The 21,876-nt window shown below is 47.4% G+C and overlaps 1 protein-coding gene across 3 annotated transcripts in view; it reads left to right on the top strand.

Annotated features, from left to right (window-relative positions):
- The window catches only part of ADCY8 (adenylate cyclase 8), a 215,293-nt gene extending 194,644 nt beyond the window's left edge, over positions 1-20,649 (top strand). For all 3 annotated transcript variants that reach the window (XM_049092737.1, XM_049092736.1, XM_049092735.1), the window contains 5 exons: positions 2,645-2,803; positions 10,824-10,970; positions 15,461-15,553; positions 17,142-17,256; positions 20,072-20,649. In XM_049092737.1, coding sequence (XP_048948694.1) covers positions 2,645-2,803; positions 10,824-10,970; positions 15,461-15,553; positions 17,142-17,256; positions 20,072-20,559 — 1,002 coding nt within the window. In that variant the 3' untranslated portion in view covers positions 20,560-20,649. The remainder of the gene's footprint in view (positions 1-2,644; positions 2,804-10,823; positions 10,971-15,460; positions 15,554-17,141; positions 17,257-20,071) is intronic.
- Positions 20,650-21,876: the final 1,227 nt, after the last annotated feature.

The raw sequence follows: 21,876 nt of genomic DNA, 5'->3' as shown, positions 1-21,876 counted from the left end.
ACAATACAATTGTTGTAAACAGTTTTAAGATCCTTTTAAGATCCTCTTGGAGTTCTTTTTATCCTCAGAATAGTTCCCTCTACAAATGTGTCATCAAATTATTGTGTTAAGATATTTGGGATATCTCCTCGCGGCATGGTTATATGTGTAGATTCATTTGTTTGTCTGCGTGTTTCTTTTTACAGTTTTTTTTAACATCTATGTAAACTTAATTTATAATTAAGTAAAATGTTTCCACGATTCTACAGCCAAGTTTATGAAACAAGATAGAATTTTAAAACTTTCCCACTCATTTTCTCTCCCCTCCCCTTTATTCCTTTTCACTATTTTTTACATTCCCCAAATGAATGAGACCATATAATGTTTGTCCTTCTCCGATTGACTTATTTCAGAAAGGGAGACGAAACATGAGACTCCTAACTCTGGGAAACGAACTAGGGGTGGTGGAAGGGGAGGTGGGTGGGAGGTGGGGGTGACGGGCACTGAGGTGGGCACTTGACGGGATGAGCACTGGGTGTTATTCTATATGTTGGCAAATTGAACACCAATAAAAAATAAATTTATAAAATAAAATAAAATTAATTAATTAAAAAAAGAATTTTAAAACTTAAAATTCTATCCCTATTTCCCTTCCTTCCTCATCTCTTCAGTAATGAGTTTTTATGTTTGACTTTTTATTCTTCAACTTTCCAATAAATAAAGAAAAATATATGGAGAAAGAGAGAAGTAGATGCTCCCTTTTATTTTTTTAATTCTTTATTTAAATTCAGTTTAGTTAACATACAGTGTATTATTAGTTTCAGGGGTAGAGTTCAGTGATCCATCAATTGCAGACAACACCCAGTGCTCATCTCATCACATGCCTTCCTCCATACCCATCACCCAGTTACCCCATCCCCCCAACCCTCTCCCCTCCAGCAACCCTCAGTTTGTTTCCTAGAATTAAGAGTCTCTTATGGTTTGCCTCCCTCTCTATTTTTATCTTATTTTATTTTTCCTTCCCTTCCCCTATGTTCATCTGTTTTGTTCCCTAAATTCTACATACGAGTGAAATCCTATGGTATTTATCTTTCTCTGCTTCACTTAGCATAATACCCTCTAGCTGCTCCTTTAGTAGCTCGAAGGTGGCATACTACACATGCTTTTCTCCACTTGGAGACTAGTTCATCAAAGCAGAGAGAAGCAGCCCCCCTTTTATTTTATAGCCATGTACAATAGTCTATTCAGCCAACAAAATGAGCACTGGGGTTGTTTCAAGCTTCTGCTATTACAAATTCTGCTGAAGGAATAATCTTGTGCCTCTGTCTTTCCAAATTTTTACCATCCACTGAGGCTTTCACATAACACAAAGGAAAGAAACCAGCTGAATGTTTTTGATCCTTGAATTCAGGGCGTCTGACCACGTGTTTGGCCGTGCAGCATGTTGTCCATTCCGACAGTTAAATACTTGGAAAGAATGGCATCCCCCAAGCTGTGATAAATATGGTTTTGGAGATTCTTTAAAAAAGAAGCTGTCTGGAGATCCCCAGGTGGCTCAGCGGTTTAGCACCTGCCTTTGGCCCAGGACATGATCCTGGAGTCCTGGGATCGACTCCCACATCAGGCTCCCGCATGGAGCCTGCTTCTCCCTCTGCCTGTGTCTCTGCCTCTCTCTTCTCTCTCTCTCTCTGTCTCTCTCTCTCTGTCTCTCTCTGTGTGTCTCATGAATAAATAAATTAAATCTTTAAAAAAAAATAAAAAGGAAGCTGTCCACTCTCCAATACCGAGATACTAAGACACAAGGGAGGTAATGCTATGCATTGAGAACCTACTGTGAGCCACATGCCTTCTCTGTAACTTCCCAAATAATTCTTCTTCCGGTCCTGCGTGGTCTCTGGTGTCCATATCAGCTTTAGAGATGAGGAATCTCTAACGAAGTCACTAGTCCAGGTTACAGCATTTGAATGTGGGACCAGGACTCTAAGCCACATCTGTGGCACAATGTAAAATCCACGATCCTTCTATTCCTTTCTTCCTCTTGCATAGTGATGAAGAGCTCGGACTCTGGCCTTGGACTCTGGAGTTAACTCCTATCCTGGCTTCCCCACTAACTACTGTGTGACTTTGGTCAAGTCACTCAACCCTGTTTGCTTTAACTTTCTCATCTGCAAAATAAGGATGGATAATGATACCTCCCTATCAGGGTTGTTGTGTGATGAAAGGAGTGAAGAAATGTGTATTGCTTAGAATAATAGCTCGCACATAGCAAGCACCATCTGGGTGTTAGCTGGCTTTATTATTTGTGGAGTCAACAAATATTGACAGAGGATCTCCCCTGCGCCGGGCATGGTACTCCACAGTAAGGGTGTCACTGAGCCAGTGAAGGGACTCCTGGTCTCATAGCACCTACGATCTAGTAGACAACACACACATCCCCAGATAGTTACATAATCACAAAAGCACAGGTGCCTTTATGTTAGGAAGCCCTGTGGAGTCTAATCACCGTTGGATCCCTGGGCCTCAGGCAAAATGCCCCTCCGAATGTTCGGCTCGGGCTCTGTTTTGTTTGTGAAGGATTCCAGAGAAGCCTTCTCCCCCTCTCACACTGTGTATCCCCCACCCCAGAGCTCACTCATTCCTTCTCTTTCTCTCTCATGCACGACAGCTGGAGTACACAGCCCGCCTTGACTTCCTTTGGCGAGTACAGGCCAAAGAGGAGATCAACGAGATGAAAGAGCTAAGAGAACACAATGAGAACATGCTCCGGAACATTCTACCCAGCCACGTAGCCCGCCACTTCCTGGAGAAAGACCGGGACAACGAGGTGAGCCCAGGCTGGTCCGGCCGGGAGGGAGTGGTGTTGGGAGGGGTGCAGTTGGACACACTGGTCCTGACCTCTGGGAGAATCCTGCTGCCCTCATGTGAGCACAGGAGAATGGAGACCATGCTACCCCAGAGCACCAGGCTACCCAGACTGCCTTGCACCATGAAGTCTACGCAGGGCCTCCCCGGCCTCAGGGGCCTCATCTCTAAGATGGCCTTAATGTGAGCGCCATTGCGAGACTGGATTGAGATTTGAGTTTTATATACCACTGCGCACGTGTTTCTGTGTATACATGGAGCAGGCTCTGCAACGTCTCTCTCTATGTGGGTGAGATGTTATCGCTGATGTCACCGGCTGATCCACTGAAGACATTTGGGTGCATGACCCTTGCCTGAGGGTAGAATCAGAAGAAACCCCCAGGATCCGTTTCTCACCGAAGCCTCCACAGCAAGATCAGTGGAAGAGAAGTGAAAGGGATGAGAAAGCTGCTGCTTGAATAATCTTCATGCACCCGGGTCCTGAAGGTCTCCTGGATGCATGTCGAAGCACCACCCACCCCACTCGACAGATGGAGCTCTCTAGAATCAGCTTCAGGCCTGGTTTTCTCAAGCCTCCCTAGGGTCAGGAAACCCTTTGCCGCAAGAGCTTCTTGACAAGGAAGCAGAGAGATTAGTGATGTGCATCGGGCAGGACCCCCAAAGAAGCAGGTGAAACACGAGCCGTCAGAGGAAAAACCAGAAGAGAGATGGAAACAGAACTACTTTTCGGTTAAAATACCAAAACAATAAGGTACTGGGATCAGAGGAGGAAAGCAGGAATTTGCTGGCTTTCTCTAGAGAAGGAGAGAACTTCCCAGAGCTGCTGAGGCTCCAAGCCATCAGCTGTTGTCCAGGCCAAACCTCCACTGAGCAAAATAAATGACCAGTTCGGCCTTAATCCTAGAAGATATTTTCAGTCAACTGTCTTGTCATGCTTCTTTGAGGTTTTAACTATTTCAGGAGTTCACACTTGACCAGTCTTAGCCACCAAGCTTTGACATGGCCTAGAGAATGTTAGCACTATAAATACTATTTACCGAACACCTGCTGCAAGCCAGGTACTGAGATAGGCAAGTAATGTCAAGGATCTTTCATTTCAGTTATAGTCTTAAGAGGAGAGATCACCACCCCCATATTATTGACAAAGACATGGAGGCTCAGAGAAGGCCATGACATACCCTCTATGTAAGCAAAGCTGTGAGTCAAGTCCAGTCCCTTGGGTTTCTTCCCTCTGTGCTGCACTGCCCCTACCGTGTGGCCTGTAGGGGTTTGGCAAGACTAGGGTGTGTGTGTGTGTGTGTGTGTGTGTGTGTGTGTGTGTGTGTGACAGAGTAATGTGACATGGGAAGGGGTGACAGGCAGAGGCGGGACTGCTGTGATCTTCAGGAACTCCCAGTGCCCTGCTGTGTTATTGCGAGAGGCATCCTTAGCTTCTCTTCCCGCTACAAATCTGAACTACAATACAAACCTCTGAGAGTCTGATTGGGGTTTGGACATCTTGAGTGTGGGTCCCAGCCTCCGCGAGGCTGCAGCACAGCTCACAGATGTGAGCGGTAAGGCAATAAGAATGATTATCCCCATTTCCTAGAAGAAGAAACTGAGCCTCAGAGAAGTCTGAACACAACGCTAGTGAGTAGTGAGCTTGAATTCACACCCAGGTCTGCTTCACCTTCAAAGCTAGATTTTGTGTTTTGTGCCACATTGCTGTGAGGGCAGGATGGGAGAGAAGGGGCAGCAGTGAAAAGCGAGCTAAATACAGGTGGGCAAAGCCTCACCCCCTGGGACATCTTGTCCAGTGGGTTCTGGCTGTTGCACCCCACAAAGGTTCTGGCAGCTTCTACATTCTGTTGGACTTCTGACTTAGAATGGTGCTCATCACCCCAGGGCAGGGACTTTCTCACCAATACTCCAACCTGGCTATTGCTATTGCTCAGTCCTGGGAAACCTGCTTGCTCATTGTAGCTTTTTTAAGACCTGTAGAAAGGACACTAATGACAGCAGGTGTCCCAGGTGCTGCAAAGTCCAGATAGCACAAATTTCATCTCTGCCGCTCGCCTGCTGTATGACCTGGAGCAGCTCACCCAACCTCTCTGAATCCATTTTGTAATCCAATTAATGAGGAAACAATTCCAATCTTGCTGACTTTAGCGTGAGAACTAAATTGAGTAAGAACACATGAAGTGCCCAGCACAGCCTGGTGCCAGGTGGGTTCAGCATTGAAAGGCCATGTGGTGCTCTCAAAAGCCTGATGCCCTAGATTCAATCTTGGCTCCTCCTCTCACTACCTCTGGAACTGAGCAAGTGATGAACCTCTCTGGACCTCACTTTCCTCACCTGCAAGGCAACAATCCTTCCCAACTTGCTCTGATTGCTATGTTTCGATGAGTAACTATGCACAAAGTGTCTAAATGGTGCTTGGCACCTTTTAGAAGCACATCGGGTTGTCGCTGTTATTTTTGATCAGTGTGAGCTGTCATCTTTTTGGTTCCTTCCTGAGCCTAGTCTCCCACCGACCCAACTCATTCACTCATTCACTCAAATTCAGCAAGTATTTACTGAGGGAACCCCCATGCCAGGTGTTGTTCTAGGTCCTGGGGGTCAAACTGTGATATGGAGCATGCGTTTGCATGGGCAGATAGACATGAACATGAATAAATATGCAGCTTGGTACCCAGGAGTGATCAGTCCTCTGAGGACAGAAGAAGCTGAGTAAGAGAACAGAGTAGTGAAGGGGGTAGGGAGTGGACACTGGAGGGTCTCTCCAAGGTGGTGATGTTGGCACAGAAACCTGAGGATACTAATAAAGTCAATAGGCCTCAGACATGGCTTCTCCTTGGCAGAGAGGTGGCTTGACTCAGTATAAGAAACACAGGACCTGGAATCAGGGAGGTCTGGGTTCCCCAGACAAAGAGCCGACTGAGTCTTCATCTTGATATCTGGGCAGACCAGGGAGTGCACATATGCTCAAAACCCTCTACGAAGCCCAGACCAGAGGATGATAGAACAATAATAGCTCTTCTATATTCATCAATCCCTCCCCAGTTAACAGTGCTCTTATTTTTTTTTTTTGAGCCCAAAATAACAACAACAACAACAACAAAAACAGATGGCATATCCAAAGCAGTCGACTGGGGAGAGTAGAACAACAGGGCTGTTTTTATTTTTTTTTAAGATTTATTTATTTATTCATGAGAGACACAGATTGAGAGGAGAGGCAGAGACATAGGCAGAGAGAGAAGCAGACTCCTCGCAGGGAGCCTGATGCAGGACTCGATCCCGGATCCGGGGATCATGACCTGAGCCAAAGACAGGCACCCAACCGCTGAGCCACCCAGGCATCCCTGGGGCTGTCTTTAAAGGTGTAGACAGGTGACTAGAGCTCTTCCATGGCCCCTCCAAACCCCTCACCTCTTCTGTGTGCAGCACAAATTCCATCTTTGCTAATAACTAGCTATGTGACTTAGAACAGCTTACCCAACCTCTGTGAGCACATATCCTCCTCTGATTAATGGGAAATAATGCAGACCTTGCTGAGTTGGTGTGAGAATTAAATCAGGTGAGAACACATGAAGTGCCCAACGCAGCCCGGTGCAAGGTGGGTTCAGTATAGTTAGGCCACCTAGTGTGCTTGAAAGCCAGTGCCCTGGATTTGGTTCCTTCTGGCCACTCTCTTCTCCTGATAACATTTGGCAGAGAGGAATGAGCCTCCTCCCACCCCAGTCCTACCCCTCCATCCTCCAATAGGAAACAGCAGAGTTGAGATCTGAACTCAGGTCACAGGGCTTGGAGTTTATGCCCTAGGAACCCCAATACCTCGTGTTAAATCAACCATCCATTCAGAGGGACTTATTGGGTCCAATTTCCAGTCCCAGTGACATTTATTCCTAGGCACCATCCTGATTATTATTGTTGTTATTGCGGTGATGGCTATGGTCCTGGTGTTTGCTTATTAGCATTAGTAGCAGCAGTATGAGCTCTGGGCAGACTCCCTGGGCGGGTGTGAATTCCAACTCTGTCTCCTAACAACCGCAGGTCATGGGTAAATTACTTAACTGCAACATGCCTCAATGTCCTCACAAGTAAACCAGGATCTTTACCGTATCTAGGTCCTGAGGTTTGCGAGCATTCAGTGCGATGATGTGTGTGCAGCATCCTGTGTGATGCTTGTCGTGCGGGAAGCGCTCCATAGATGTAGCTGATATTATTAGCATTATTTGTGTTATATAAGCAATCGGAGCATTCTGGTTGTTGGCAGAGGCTGAGAAGTGAAACTAAGAAGAGGGTGGCAGGAGCTAGGATTGGTGAGAACATTCCAGCAGATAAATGATGATGAGAAACCCCTGGTGACCGGCCTTTATACCACAGCAGCATTTATATATCACCAGGCAGACATGGCAGGTGAGCTGGCCCACTGTGTCATGGAAGGGGTTTCAGAGGGCTCTGGTAGGGTTTTCTCTTGTCTCTCTGTTTGAAACAGAAAATAGAAATAATGGAGCATTATGGGCTGAATTTTGTCTCCTATAATTCATATGTTAAAGTCCTAACCCCCGAGACTTCTGGATGCAACTGTATTTAGAAATAGGATTTTTAAAGAGGTGGTTAAGTTCCAACAAGGCCATTAGGGCAGGGCTCTAATCGACTCTGACTGCGTTCTTCTAAGAGGAGGCGATTAGGACACAGACATACACAGCAGGGAGACCATGTGAGGATACAGGGAGAAAAAAGTCAAGGAGACAGCCCTCAGGAGAAATCAAGTCTGCAGACACCTTGAACCTAGACTTTGTAGCCTCCAGAACCATGAGAACATAAATTTCTGATGTTTAAACCACCCAGTCTGTGGCACTTTGTGAGGGCAGCCTGAACAAAGTGATATAATACATAAGAGACAGGTTTTTTTTTCTCCAAATCACAGCCAATTGGAGGAATCAGAGAAAGTAGGGAGTCAGGCTTTTCCTGGGGTATCACTGCATTGCTCAAGGCCAAGGTGAATGGCCACACTTAGAAAGCCCTGTACCCTTTCTCTGCTCCCTGACCACAACCTGCACTCCCTACACCCTGCCCAACCCAACCCAGTGCTGCCAGTCACCACCAGCCTGTGCTCTTTTGGATGAGAACCAGCAAAGGCATTCATTCAGATTCCTCCACTCTGGAAGCTCAAGACTGATTGATCTTGAATCAGGGACACCATCTTTCTCAGATGGAGTGCGTGGAAACCAGATGAGACAAGCCCAAGTGTGCAGAGTGGGGAGGACCCTGGAGGTCCTCCAGCCCTGGTTCTTCCACTGCTAGTTGTATGATCCAAAACACCATCTTTACTCCTCTCTCTCTCTGTCTCTCTCTCATTTTCTTATCTGGAAAGTGGCAATAAGAATCGTGCCTACTTCACGGGACCATTGCAAGAATTAAATCATTGGATTCATATGAAAGCACTTCATAATCTTTGATGTTTCCTGCAAAGACCAGGGAGGCATTAATTCCAACAGTTTAGAGCATTTGCCTTGTACCAGACCCTATGGACAGCATGCATTATAGTGGGGGTTATAATTTATGGCATCCCAAAAAATATGAACCAGATGATTAGAACTGGACTAAGATGAATGGTATGGGGTTTTTGCCTTATGGAATTCACACTAAAGGAAGAGACAAGCAGTAGGTGATAATTCAGGCAGCCAGGGATATGGAATCCAGTCCACAGGCTGTACTCAGCCTCCTGACCCCATCTGCGGGTCCGGGAAGGTTTGCAAAAGACATTGTATCTATGTGGCTAATGAAGGCAGAAAATAAGAGTTAGCCTAGCTAGGGAGGCTAACTTCAGGAAGGAAGGACATGTCCCATCAAGGGACAGACAGTAGGAATAAAAAGCACTCAAGTGAGATAAGAAGGTGTGTGTGTGTCTTCGTTTGACTCTTCCAGAAGCAGACTTTGAGACAAGGATTTGGGTGAAAATAATTCACTTAGAGGTGGTCCCAGGAAGCCAAAGTTAGGCAGGAGAGTGGGAAGAAAAGGCAGGGCTGAATTATCAGACTCATAACCTCTGGGTGGGGGCGCCTGGAGCTCAATCCCACTGGGAATTCGGGAGCGTGTAGAAAGCCTACCTCACAGCTCTCTGGCCCAGGGGATGAAGGAGCTGAGGACCATAAGCCACTGGCTGAGAGCAGCTCTGAGGAGCATTAATTTCCTGGAGCGGTGAGCCCACTGCTCCCGCGGGCAGAGTGCCCTCTGGCGGCCAGAGGAAAGCTCCATGCCAAGCGATGCAAGGGCCCACAGGGGGACTTCTGTGAGAGGAGCTCAGGACACCTGCAGCATCTGCGACCGTGCCTAGGCAGGAGCACAATGCTTCGGTGTTTCTGGAACACGAGGTCCAATGCAGGGACTCACAGGCAGTAGAGGCTGAAGAGAAGGGTGGAGATGAGGGCATGAGTCTATGAATCTGCGTCATGCGGCTGTGTTTGCACTTTATCCTGAGGGCAATCATGAGCCACTGGAAGGTTTTAGGAATGGGAGAGACATGGTCAGTGTTCTGTGTTTAAAAGATCATTCCAGCCACCACAGGGAACATGCCTTTGGATGGGACAAGATGAGTCAGGGAACACAGCGTGGGGAGGAAAACCAGGGGCCCTGATAAATAGCAATGGCAGGAGGAGCAGAAAAAAAAAAAAATACTTGAGATGAAGAAAGCCAGCAGAACTTGCCAATGTATTGAATCCAGACGTGATGGGGAAGAAGGGGTCAAGGCATCTCTGAGCATCTCTAACCTTGATGACTCGGTAGCACTGAGGGAATGAGGGATCAGGTTTGGGGGGAGAGGAGAAACATCCAACATTTATAGCTTGAGGAGTATGAGGACAACCCAGCGTGGGGCCCAGAAGCTGGGAGCCCGGGAACAGGAGCTGACTTGAAGCTGACTTGAAGACTCTTGTTCAGAGTCTGTCCCACCTGAATGTTGGTGAAAGGTTGAGAATAAATAAGATGGCCCGTAAATGTATGAACATTGGCCCAGGCAGTAGGTCAAGGACAGAACCACAGCAATCACCTACACTTCAGATGGGAGACAAGCCCCCCAAAAAAAGGCATCTCTGAAGGAGCCAGGAATAAGGAACACAGATGCAGCATCACCAAAACAAGGGAAGTCAAGAGGCTCATGGTCTTGCTAGTGATGAGCACACCAACCTGCACAGGTGTCCCTAAGGACACAACCCAGTACCTGTGTAGTGATTTTTTTCCACTTTGGCTGGCAGGCTGACCTGCTCTCAGCTGATATGTGAATGAACACTGCCAGGGTGGCAACGGGCAGTGGAGGGAACCAGTTTGAGAAGTTTGGATGAAGAAGAAGAGAGACTGGTGGGTGGTCACAGGTGTGTTCAGGATCCAGGGTGTGTCATACTTCTCCATATAGGGAACATTTGGAGAGGGGGAGGGATGTGAGGGAGGAGTAAAGAAATAAAGAAAAGGATCACCACAGGAGGATGTTGCTGAAGAAGTTAGAAGCGGGGGCTGTTGACACATCTGGTAGAAACATTGACCTTTGGCAGCAGGAACAGGCATTGTCTGCAGTTGAAGCAAAAGGGATGAAAACAAGAATGAATGTAGACACAAGGATGAGTATTGGAACAGAGCTGGGCGGCTCCCAAGAGCCTCAGATTTGCCACAAAGGCAAGAGACAAGATCATCTCTGGAGAGGAATCCAGTGGGGAGTGGAGTTAGGGACGGGGTGAGGGTTTGGACTCGCTACTGGAACAGAGAAGGAAGCTAGCCAAGGACAAGGGGTGTGCTGTCAGAACTCGGGCCCCCCACCCCGGGGCTGGAGACCATGAATTGTCAGTGGTCCTATGTGGACATGATGGTGTCAGAACCCTATTGTCTGTCCTTCCCGTGGTAACCTGTGTGTGGGTGTAGACATACACGTGCGCACGGGGAGCATCACTGCAGAACCTTGCCTCTACTGACTGTTTCTGGCTCTCTCTGTGTGTCTGTATGTCCAGGAACTGTATTCTCAATCCTATGATGCCGTCGGGGTGATGTTCGCCTCCATCCCGGGGTTTGCTGACTTTTACTCTCAGACTGAAATGAATAACCAAGGAGTGGAATGCCTGCGCCTGCTGAATGAGATCATTGCTGACTTCGATGAGGTAAAACCAACACCTCTGAAAGCTACTATCACCGGTGGGCATCACTATTGTCACACCACATTCACTGTAGCAATAGCCATGGTTTGCACTCACAGAGCTCCAGGCTTCAGTCTGAACACAAACACGTATTAGCTAATTTAGTATCGCGGGAGATAACCACACCATTGTTTTTCCATCTGGGGGATCAAGATCAGAAGGCTGGGATCCCTGGGTGGCGCAGCGGTTTGGCGCCTGCCTTTGGCCTAGGGCACGATCCTGGAGACCCAGGATCGATTCCCACGTCGGGCTCCCGGTGCATGGAGCCTGCTTCTCTCTCTGCCTGTGTCTCTGACTCTCTTTCTCTCTCTGTGACTATCATAAATAAATAAAAATTAAAAAAAAAAAAAAAAAAAAGATCAGAAGGCTCAGTAAGGCTGGGTAATCTAACCCAATGGCAAACAACCATCGAATGGCAAAACCAGGACTTGATTGGAGGCTGGTGCTACTCAGACATTGCAGAGGCTGGGCACTGATGGGGACATTTCTCCATCTGTACAAAGTACCAGAGATGAAAGCATCAATTAGCATTTGGTCAGAGACCTAAATACAAGTATATACATGCTCCAGGTAGTGGAGGCTCCTGTTAGGCTCCAAGAGTCTAAAGGACACATGACATGAGGGGATATACTCATACTACACTGTATTTACATTAACAGACTTGGCAGGTGCAATTGTCCTCAGATCCTCATGTTCTAGCTTGAGGTAGGGCACCGTCATCCATCCACTTGCCCAGGCCTGAGAAGGCAAGTGATTCATTGAGAAAATGCTCGGGAAGAAGCCATGCAAAGATGAGGGTTCATTAAGGTCTAGCCTCCTAGCCTGATCCCCAGGATCTCAGGAGCAGAAGTGGTACCACAGAGATGTTTCCCATGGAGGCAAGAGGGCCAAGCTTTTGTAAACCTGTGTTGGTCAGCCATTGGCTGTGGGCTGTCCCTTGTGTGTGGTGGTCGGGGGAGTGCCTCACTTCCCAGGTATTTCCAACAAGGAGGCTCCCAATGGCCCAAGGCGGTTCTCAAAAAAAAAAAAAAAAAAAAAAAAGGCTCCAGCAGTGCATTGTCAGCAGCCAGACAATGAATGCCATGGCATTCTTGAGAATGGCCCCATAAAGATGTAGGTGGCGAACAAGAGCATTTGTGACATCATTCAACAACATCCTCTCCCTCGATCCCCACATTCCATTTAGCTACTGAGTCCTATGGGTTCCTTCTTGATGGCTTTTTGGTCTGCCCCTTCCTCAGCATCAGTGCTGCCCCCTTCTTGCCTTGGGCCATCTTACTTCTCCCCTGGTTGACTGTGGCATTCCTGTACCTCACTTCAGCAATCACCAAAAGCACGACTATCTTTTCACAGCCTTTGAAACCTAAAGCCCATCAGTGGCTCCCTTTCACCAACTCCTCATGAGGTCACCTGAAGCTTTCCATTTGCTGCCCCTGTACCCTCTCCACCCTTACCTCCCACCATGTGCCACCCAGTACCCCCACCCAGCACCACCCAGCTGCTTACAAGCATGCCCACCTGGCTATTCCATACTCTGCTCTTTCTGCCCAAAATTATGCCATCCTCCCCATACCCTGTCCTGTCTCCCTCAACATCATGAAAACCCAATATTGAACAGTCCATTCAAACATCATCTCTACTTATGACATCTCTTCTAATCCTCCTTCTACCCAGGTAAATGTTGTCACTCCTATTTTAATGAAAAACTTATACCCTGAAACCTTCCATCATAGAGCCTGAAACTCTCCAGTGTACAGATCTGCCTCCCCAACTAGCCACTAGGTTCTGGGGCAGAGACCCATCTTATTAATATAGGTGTTTACCGCCTATTGCAGCAAATGCAAAACAATTTCAATATGTAACATTTAGTCGTCACTTATCCCTCAACAAAACCTACAGGATAGGAATATTAGCCTTTATTTTATGTTTATAAATATAAGTGAAGGCTCAGAGACATCAAGACAACCCAGGCTTTGCCACCATTTGTTGTTGGCAGTAGCACTGCCAATATTTGAATCTAGGTGTGCCATACTGTTTTGGTTTTTAATCATTAACTGGCATTTATGATTCCAGTTTTGTAATCAAAAAGGCAACAACGGCCATTTTGGTTATTCTAGGGATGGGGGTTGGGATCAAGATAAGTAAGACATAGTCACCTCCTGCTTCCACGGCTTCACAGTCTAGTGAGGGACAAGATGATTGAGTCACCTTTACACGGGAAGTCTGTGGTAAGTTTACTCATAAAGAGGGCCTTGTGTTGTGGAGAGTGGAGGGTGAGTACCTTTATTCCAGGTCTTCGTGGCAGACCATAAGCTCATAAAGATAGAAATTATACTTTTACGTATCCTGTTAAATCCTCAAGGACTAGTGCTGTGCCTAGAACATAAGATGTTCATAATAGATGCTTACTAAGTATTTGCTAAAGGGACCAATCAATCAATTAATAAATGGTGGACAAAAAATCAGCTGGCAAATAGCAAGGAGACGATAAACTGGTGCAATCCAAAACATATATTTAAATTAAGAAAAATTAAAACACTAGACAAAAAAAAAAAAAAACCCTAACTGAAGATTGAGCCATCAGGCTTTGTTTTATTTTAAGCACTATAGCCCCCCTCCATCCTCCAAAAGTGCTCACGAGCATGTTTTTAAATTGTAGTAAATGAATTTGAACCAAATCTGTGTCTCTGTACCCCAATTTGTAGGCATCTGATGCCTTAAACACACACACACACACACACACACACACACACAGACAACGCTCTTAGTGGTAGAGGTGGGTTTTTGCAGAAGGAAGTTGGATTGGCTAGGAGAGGGGGAGATTGATTGGTCCAGGAGCTAAGTTTTAGACCAGAAGGAGGTGGGGAGGAGGAGCTGGAGAGAAGTGGGAGAAGAGAGGAGGGCAGAGATGAGGAGACAAGAAAAGGAGATGCTGGCAAAGATGCAGAGAAAGGAGAACCCTCTTAAGCTGCTGGTGGGAATGTAAACTGGCATAGCAGTTCTGGAAAACAGTATAGAGGTTCCTCAAAAAGTTAAAAATGGAACTATCCTCATGACCCAGCAATTGCACTACTAGGTATTTATGCAAAGGATACAAACACAGTGATCCAAAGGGGTGTCTGCACCCTGACACCGGGGCTCCTCACTGTACGGCCCCCACTTCATGGAAGGCCGAATGGTGCTCCCACACCTCACCACTCCATGCAGGACTAGTGAATTAATACAGGGGCTGATTCGGAACCACATTATGCCCCTAGATGCTTTTAGCTATATGCAGGATAAATGTGCTGCATGGACATTAGATGAAATGATGAGGCCTCTTGCTGTCTTCTGATTGACTTCTGAGGAGGAGCAGCTTTGCCTTGGCCTGAAATTGGCCCTTGGCCAAGTAGTTCCAAGAGAAGAGCGGAAGGAAGAGTCCCCCTGTCCCCTCAGGAAGCTGGGGAAAGGCAGGTGTAAGGACGTGGCGGGAGGGAGATGGGCACTCGAAGACATGCCAAGATCCCTGAGCTAACATTTTAACAATTGTAGGGCTGCTAAGATACCAAACCTGCTTAGGGGTATCTCAGGGCAAATGTCAGACATGATCCAGGCTGAAGACCTGCAGGCTGCTCCGGCCACTTCCTTTTCTAGGTATAGTTTGTGGAAGCTCAACCAGGGCTTCAGGAAACAAAAATAATAAACAAAGGTTGCCTCAGCTGTGAATCGGGCTACACACACACACACACACACCCCAAAGCAAATCACAAAAGCACCTGCCAATGTTTTCCCTTATTTCCCAGAAGAATTTCTCTCCAGCTGGAATTTTTCTGATTTTCTTAGCTCTGGATTAATTTTGGGAGGATGCCTATAGCAAGACGTGTAGAAAACACCTTCTCGTCATCTTGGTCTGGCCCACCTGTCTGCCCAGCCCCAGGGTGGCATGAGCCCCTCAGCATATTTCAGTCTTCAAGGGAAACAGAGAGTTGGACAACCAGAAGTTATGTTTATACCTGCCAACATAGGGAAATAAGAGAGTAGGGAAATAAGAACTTAGCCCTGGGAGCCAAGGAGGTTTGGGTTTTGAACCTATGCTGTCCACTCAGGGCTGGCTTCATGGATATGTGACCTGTGTGGCGTGGGCAGTGAGACACAGTCAGAATCTAGGTATCCTTGAAGGTGAGCTAGGGATCTTCTGAAAGGTTGGATGTGGGTTGTGATGTTTTTATCCAAAACAACTGGATATGATGATACTCCTTAAAGAGTTATCTGGGCACACCCATCATGGCACCTGGCAATTAGCAGGTGCTCAGGAAACATATGTTGACTGCCCAACTACATGATTCTCAGAGAGAAAAGTAGCTGTCTCAAAGATGCTAAACCAGGCAAAAGTAGTCCTCGTTATGAGCCAGGGACCTCTTTCAGGAAAGCCCCCGTCTTCTCAGGACTAATACCATTGCCTGGATCTGTTTCAGCTGCTCGGTGAAGACCGGTTTCAAGACATTGAAAAGATCAAGACCATTGGCAGCACCTACATGGCTGTGTCAGGCCTGTCACCTGAAAAACAGGTAAAGGAACTCCTTGCACTCAGCCACAACATATGGCAGGGGCCTCACTGTTGTCATGTCGCTGAAGGCAGTGGGGCCACTGTCACCAGGCTGTGTGGGGAGGGACTGGTAGGGAGATAATCTGATGAACTGGATTGTCTAGTTGGGTGACGTACATTTGCTCCTGAGGGAAGTAGGATCTACTCGATGAATGGATGCTGCTTTATGATTGAGAAACCTCAAAAAAAAAAAAAAAAAAGAGAAACCTCTAGGCTCCATTCTGAACCTTGTTGTTGACTTGATAAAATCAGGGTGAAGAAATACCCTAGATATGATTTAGTTGTGAGTGTTACCAAACCCCTAGTACCAGCCTGTTTTTTTGTTCTTGTGGGATTATTAATAATAATAATAGCTTCCACTCTCTTGAGGGCTGACTGTTTGCCAGGCATAGTGCCAAGTGGGTACACCAGCATCTACCTTCCAGGGTTAGTGGATGAATGACCTGAGACCGTGTCATGCTCCCCACACAAAAGCCTTATACCCAGTAGATCCTCAACAAATGCTACATGGCTATGAGTCTAAGTTACTGGGAAGAAGGAATCCTCATTTCTTCCTCTCATTCTTCCTTCGCTTGCTTTCCAACTAAGAACATAGAAACATTCCATGATCAGCTATCTGGTAAGACACCCCCATTAGTCATTGGGTGACTGGCACTCTATAGCAGGGGTCCACAAAGTATGGCCTGCTTGCCAGATCTGACCCACTGTTTTTGTCAATAAAATTTTATTGGAACACAGCCATACCCCTTATTTATAGTTTATCTTTGGCTCTTTCCAAGCTGAAATGGCACGTTGAGTAGCCAGGACAAAACCTAAAATATTTACTATTTGGCCCATCACTGAAACGATTCGCCAACCTCTGCTCTGGCGAGGCACGAAGTGCTTTCACACACACAATCTCACACAATCAGGGAGGCAGGCAGGGCACGGACACTAATCACTCATTTTACAGATGAGGAGATTGAGGTTCAGAGAGGCACAGAGTGCTTGCTCTACTTTTCCCTCAGGAGATCCATGAAATGTCTATGTGAAATGTCCCTTAAACAGTGTGAGTGCTTCAAAGGAAATACAGATTTCCTAGGCTGGAAACACTACACATGCAGGGCCCCTGGGTGGCTCCCAGTGAGGAGCCTGCTTCTCCCTCTGCCTGTGTCTCTACCTCTCTCTGTGTCTCTCATGAATAAATAAAATCAAAAAAAAAAAAAAAAAAGAAACACTACATGTGCAAACATAAGAGCCCAAACACACACACACTCACACACATACACATCAGTGAACACACGCAGGTATTCATGGTGTGTCAACCCGCCAAGACGAGTGTAGACGTGAAGAAAGGAATATGATGAACCACGCATATTCCACTTGCTTAAGCAAGTCTGCCATCATCCTACATTTCGGGGACCCTGCCCACTCAAGTGTACAGGGGCTCACATACCTGGTTGTGTCCATCTTAGGGCTGCACAGCTGGGTTAGGACATAGGGCAGTCCCTGCTGGGGAAAGGTTCACATTCACCATAGTGACTATTGTTCTTGTCTCTCCTCTGCTCCAGCAATGTGAAGACAAGTGGGGCCATTTGTGTGCCCTGGCCGACTTCTCCCTCGCCCTGACTGAGAGCATACAGGAGATCAACAAGCATTCCTTCAACAATTTCGAACTCCGGATTGGTGAGTCACAGCTGGCAGTGTGGCAAAGGGACCCCCCCACACACATAGCTGGCTGGCCTGGCTCCATCAGACCCTCCCTTGCCTTGGGCCTCCCTTGCCCTGGGCCTCCCTTTGTCCTGCGAGATGCAGCGGGCTCAGGGTGACCTTGCAAGGACCAGGGTGGCATCAGTTCAGGCCTGTCTGGCCTCCTTCTTAGTCAGGGTGCCAGAAGCCAGGGAAAGATCCTGGCCTGAGTGCAGAAATGCAGCGCAAACACTATGCCATACCTGCCTTTCCTGCAACGTGCTTGTGTGGTTTCCCATCCACACATGGCCCTGCTGGGGGAGGGAGCGGAGTGGCCTGTCATTTCATCCTGACTTCAGGTCCTCTGATGCTGTGGGCCAGTGTGCTGCTGCCTGGTTCCTCGGGACAACACCTTAAAGCAAAAGCAGGATTGGATTCCTAAGGATGTCAGGTGCTGTGTTCGTGCAGGGACAGGCAGAGAGCCTCTTGGCTGTTCACCTGGCCACACAGCTCATCCTTCCTTGAGCTTAGAGACACCCTTGAACAACACGACAATGCAACAGAAACCACAGTGATGTGATGAGTGACCCTTTATCATGTATAAAACTTGCCAGTTTCTTCAGGATCCCTGCTGATCTTCAAAGACCTCCTCCAGCACAGTGTGACAATCCCTGCTCCGGTCCACATTCTGCTTTCATATTGGGTAGACACAGGCCCAGAGATGGGGAGCAATAGCTTAACAATCACGCAGCCAAATGGATGCTCTGGCAGTGGCTCCAAGACTTGGGGACAGCCCAGTGACATTCTGGCTGCCAGGCTGCAGGCTAAAATGGCCTTTGCCGCCGTCGTCATGGTTCAGGTGTCCTCTGGCCAGCCTGCCGTCTAACTGACTTGGCCATCCCTGAGTAGCTTTCAAGAAATGGAGGTCAACAAACCCCAGCATCTGACTTGTCAGCTCTCACAAATGCCACGCACCTTTGTTCATCGAAATAAAAAGAAGTCATGTTTGTGTTCTTTATCTACAGCTGGGGTGTTCAGGGCCTATTTCCACATCATCCATTGATCCTACATGTCCTCTCTGAAATCATTGACCACACAATTGAACCAGGACTGAAAAAAAAAAAAAAAAAAGTAGATCTTCAACCCTGAACGAAGTAAGGGTCAGGGACAACTCTGGGTGGGAAATCTCAGAGTGTTGGCATAGTTCAGAGGTTAGGATATCATTTGCCCAACTTCCCTGGGCCTCTTAGTTTGTGTTTTGGGTCTGCTGGGACCGACTGTATGACATTGGGCAAGCCTTTCAAACCCTCTGAATGTCAGTTCCTCGTGTGCAAGCTGGGCACGATATTATTTCCCCCCAACACCCGCCTTGTGGTTGTAATGTGGAATCAGATGGGGTAATGCCTGGGAAGTTCTCTGCAAATCATGGAGAGATCTTTGTCCCTGTGAATCCCATGCAGTCTGCAAGGTCTTTCTCCGATTTCTCAGCCACTTCTATTTTATTTTGTATGGGGCAGGGAGGGGCTTGCTCTTCCCTCTGCCTGGAATCATCTAACCCAGATATCTGCATGGCTTGTCTTGTCACTTTCTTCAGAGTCTGCTCAGAAAGGCCTTTCCTAACCACCCTTCTCCAAAATGCCCCCCTCCTACTTCTCTCTCCCTCTAACCTGATTGATTTTTCTTTATAGCCTTTATTATTCATTGATATATTACTTATTTTGTTTCCATCTCTCCCCAGTAGAAGGTAAGCTCCACGAGGGCCGGGGCTGCACGTCTTTTCTTTCCCACCATTTCCCTAGTGCCTGGAACAGTGCTGAAACTGTGCAGGTGTCCAGCCAGTTTTGTAGAATACATGAGAAATTCTAAGTCTAATAAGAAGGAGACACGCATACCCACCAACATGATTAGGGAAATGCTATCCGTCCTAGAAGAAGTCTATTTTTCTTAAAAGTGGAGTCATTGAAACTGTCTTATAAGGCATTTGCCAAATAAACTGTGGGATGGGGCAGACAGGATAGTTCATAGGGACAAAGGCATAGAGGTGGTGGTGGCCAGCAGGTGAGGAAAATTCAAGCAGTTGAGCTTGGGTACAGTGTGAGGGAAGGTAGAGGGGAAAGTGGTGGTGAAGGAGGCTGACCAAGCAGGCAAGAGCCAGATTCGAAAGGCCCTTGGCTGTGATCCCAGGGCACATGGGCATCATCCTACAGGCAAAAGGAGCCATAGCAGGTGTTGAAGTGAGTTGGAACTTGGTCAGACGGGTGCCAGCAAGAGCCCTCCCACTCCAGCAGCAGTGTGGAGGATGGTCTGCAGGAGGACAAGGCGGGGAGACTGGGAGACCTGTTGGGAGGCTTTGGCCATGGACCAAGGAATGATGCTCAGGACCTGGATGCAGGCAGAAAAGGAAAAGTCACCCAAGCTCTCAGAGCACTGTAAAAGCAGAGGCTGGAGGAGACCCCAGGGTCCTGTCTCCTGGTCCAGTGCTCTGTATGTCTCACAGGCCATGATAAGTCAGCGTCCATGTGAGAATAATAATAACTTCCTCTTGCGCACCCCCTGGTTGTCAGCCACTGTGCCAAGGCTTTACTTCCATTATCTCAATTCGTCTTCTACTTTGCAGATGAGAAAAGTGAGGTCCACATAGGCTAAGTAACCGACCCAGGCCACCCAGGTGTCATGGGTGACTGAGGCCGGATCTGGGCCCTGCGGTTTATCCACAGAGACCACACCCTCACTGGTCACTCTCCCAGCAGAACTGAGAACACCTCACTGATGTCCCTCTCCTCTCATCTCTCACCCGTTTGGTCACTCGCAGGCATCAGCCATGGCTCGGTGGTAGCTGGCGTCATCGGCGCAAAGAAGCCACAGTATGACATTTGGGGCAAAACCGTGAATCTGGCGAGTCGAATGGACAGCACGGGGGTCAGCGGCAGGATCCAAGTCCCCGAGGAGACCTATCTTATCCTGAAGGACCAGGGCTTTGCCTTTGACTACCGAGGGGAGATCTACGTGAAGGGCATCAGTGAACAGGAAGGAAAGATCAAAACGTACTTTCTGCTGGGAAGAGTCCAACCCAACCCATTCATCCTGCCTCCGAGAAGACTGCCCGGGCAGTACTCCCTGGCCGCGGTGGTCCTGGGCCTGGTCCAGTCCCTCAACAGGCAAAGGCAGAAGCAGCTTCTCAATGAGAACAACAACACGGGGATTATCAAGGGTCATTACAACCGGCGGACTTTGTTGACACCCAGCGGACCAGAACCTGGAGCCCAAGCTGAAGGCACCGACAAGTCCGATTTGCCATAAAAGCATTTTCTTTGTGTTTCTTTTTTTTGTATTTCTTTTATATATAAAATAAATATACTAATAAAAAGGTTTAATTTTTTTTAGAACGAGGATGGTTTCATTGGTCTTTGGCTACACTAAATTGAAGCTAGGATTGAGTTTCTCTTCCATCGCAAACACTTATTGGCCATCTCTGATGTACAAGGTACTTTGGGAAACAGATAAAATAAGACCACGTCCCTGACCTTGAGAGGCTCACAGTTGAGTGTGAAAGAGGGACGTGTAAACAGACATTCAACACAGCCGCCATTTATTGAGCCCCTGTCATGTGCAGGGCCCAATGCCAACTCTTTACATAATGACCTCATGTAACCCCCATAGTACCCTGTAAGTCCCTTCAATCAGCACGTGTTGAGCTCCCAGTGTGCCTCTGCTTTCCTAAGCTCCAAAGAAATCTGGTGAAAATCTTGGCCTCATAGAGCTAACATTTGGAGTGAGGTTAATAGACAATATTCCTATAAACCAACATGTAAATGATCTACTTCCAGATAGGGGTAAATGCAATAAAGAAAATCAGGACAGTTAGGATAAAGAACTGGGGGTCAGGGATGCTGTTGAATTGGAATTCACAAGGAAGGCTTCTTTGAGGCCCTGCTGTTGAATATGAGCTTTAAATGACAGCCAAGAGGCACCCCCGGAGAAAAGTGAAGGAGTCAGAAGAAATTGGGAAGGCCCCAAAGTGGGGATCAAGCCTACATGATCTGTTGGAACCACAGTTACAACATCAGTGGGTGAGGAGGCAGTTGTAGGTGGGTTACAGCCTCTCCTGGGAAGACTGCATTCTCCACTCCTCTCCCATGATCACAAACACTACCAGGAGAGTTTGATGCAGATGAGAAAGCTCAGGAAATCAAAAGATTTTCCCCAGATCACGTGGTTAGTTGTAGAACTAGGATCAGAGCTCTTTGGGTCGGTCAACGCTGACCGCTGTAGCAGGTAACTCTCACTTCAGTGGCTGAAGCACAGTGAGATTTGTCCCACTCATATCCTGTTGGACGTAGGGCAGGGGGACCTCCATGCAGTGATTTCAAGACTTAACCTCCTGCCACTGAGGTTGTAAAGCACTCTGCTTGATCCTCTATGTCCAGCCAGCTAAAGAAAAGATGGGAAGGAAAAGGTGTTGCTCAGAAGGTCTTAGGCACCTGGCATGGAAGTGGCACATTCTTGCTCTGTCATCATCCAGAGCTCAGTCATTGGCCCCACTCACTATAGGGGAAGTTAGGGAAAGGGGTCTTCCTGTGTCTACTACTAAGAGGAAAACGAAAGGTAGTGAGAAGC

This window comes from Canis lupus, chromosome 13 (assembly GCF_003254725.2).
Source record: "Canis lupus dingo isolate Sandy chromosome 13, ASM325472v2, whole genome shotgun sequence".
Taxonomy (NCBI): Eukaryota; Metazoa; Chordata; class Mammalia; order Carnivora; family Canidae; genus Canis; species Canis lupus.
This window is presented reverse-complemented; position numbering and strand designations above follow the sequence as displayed.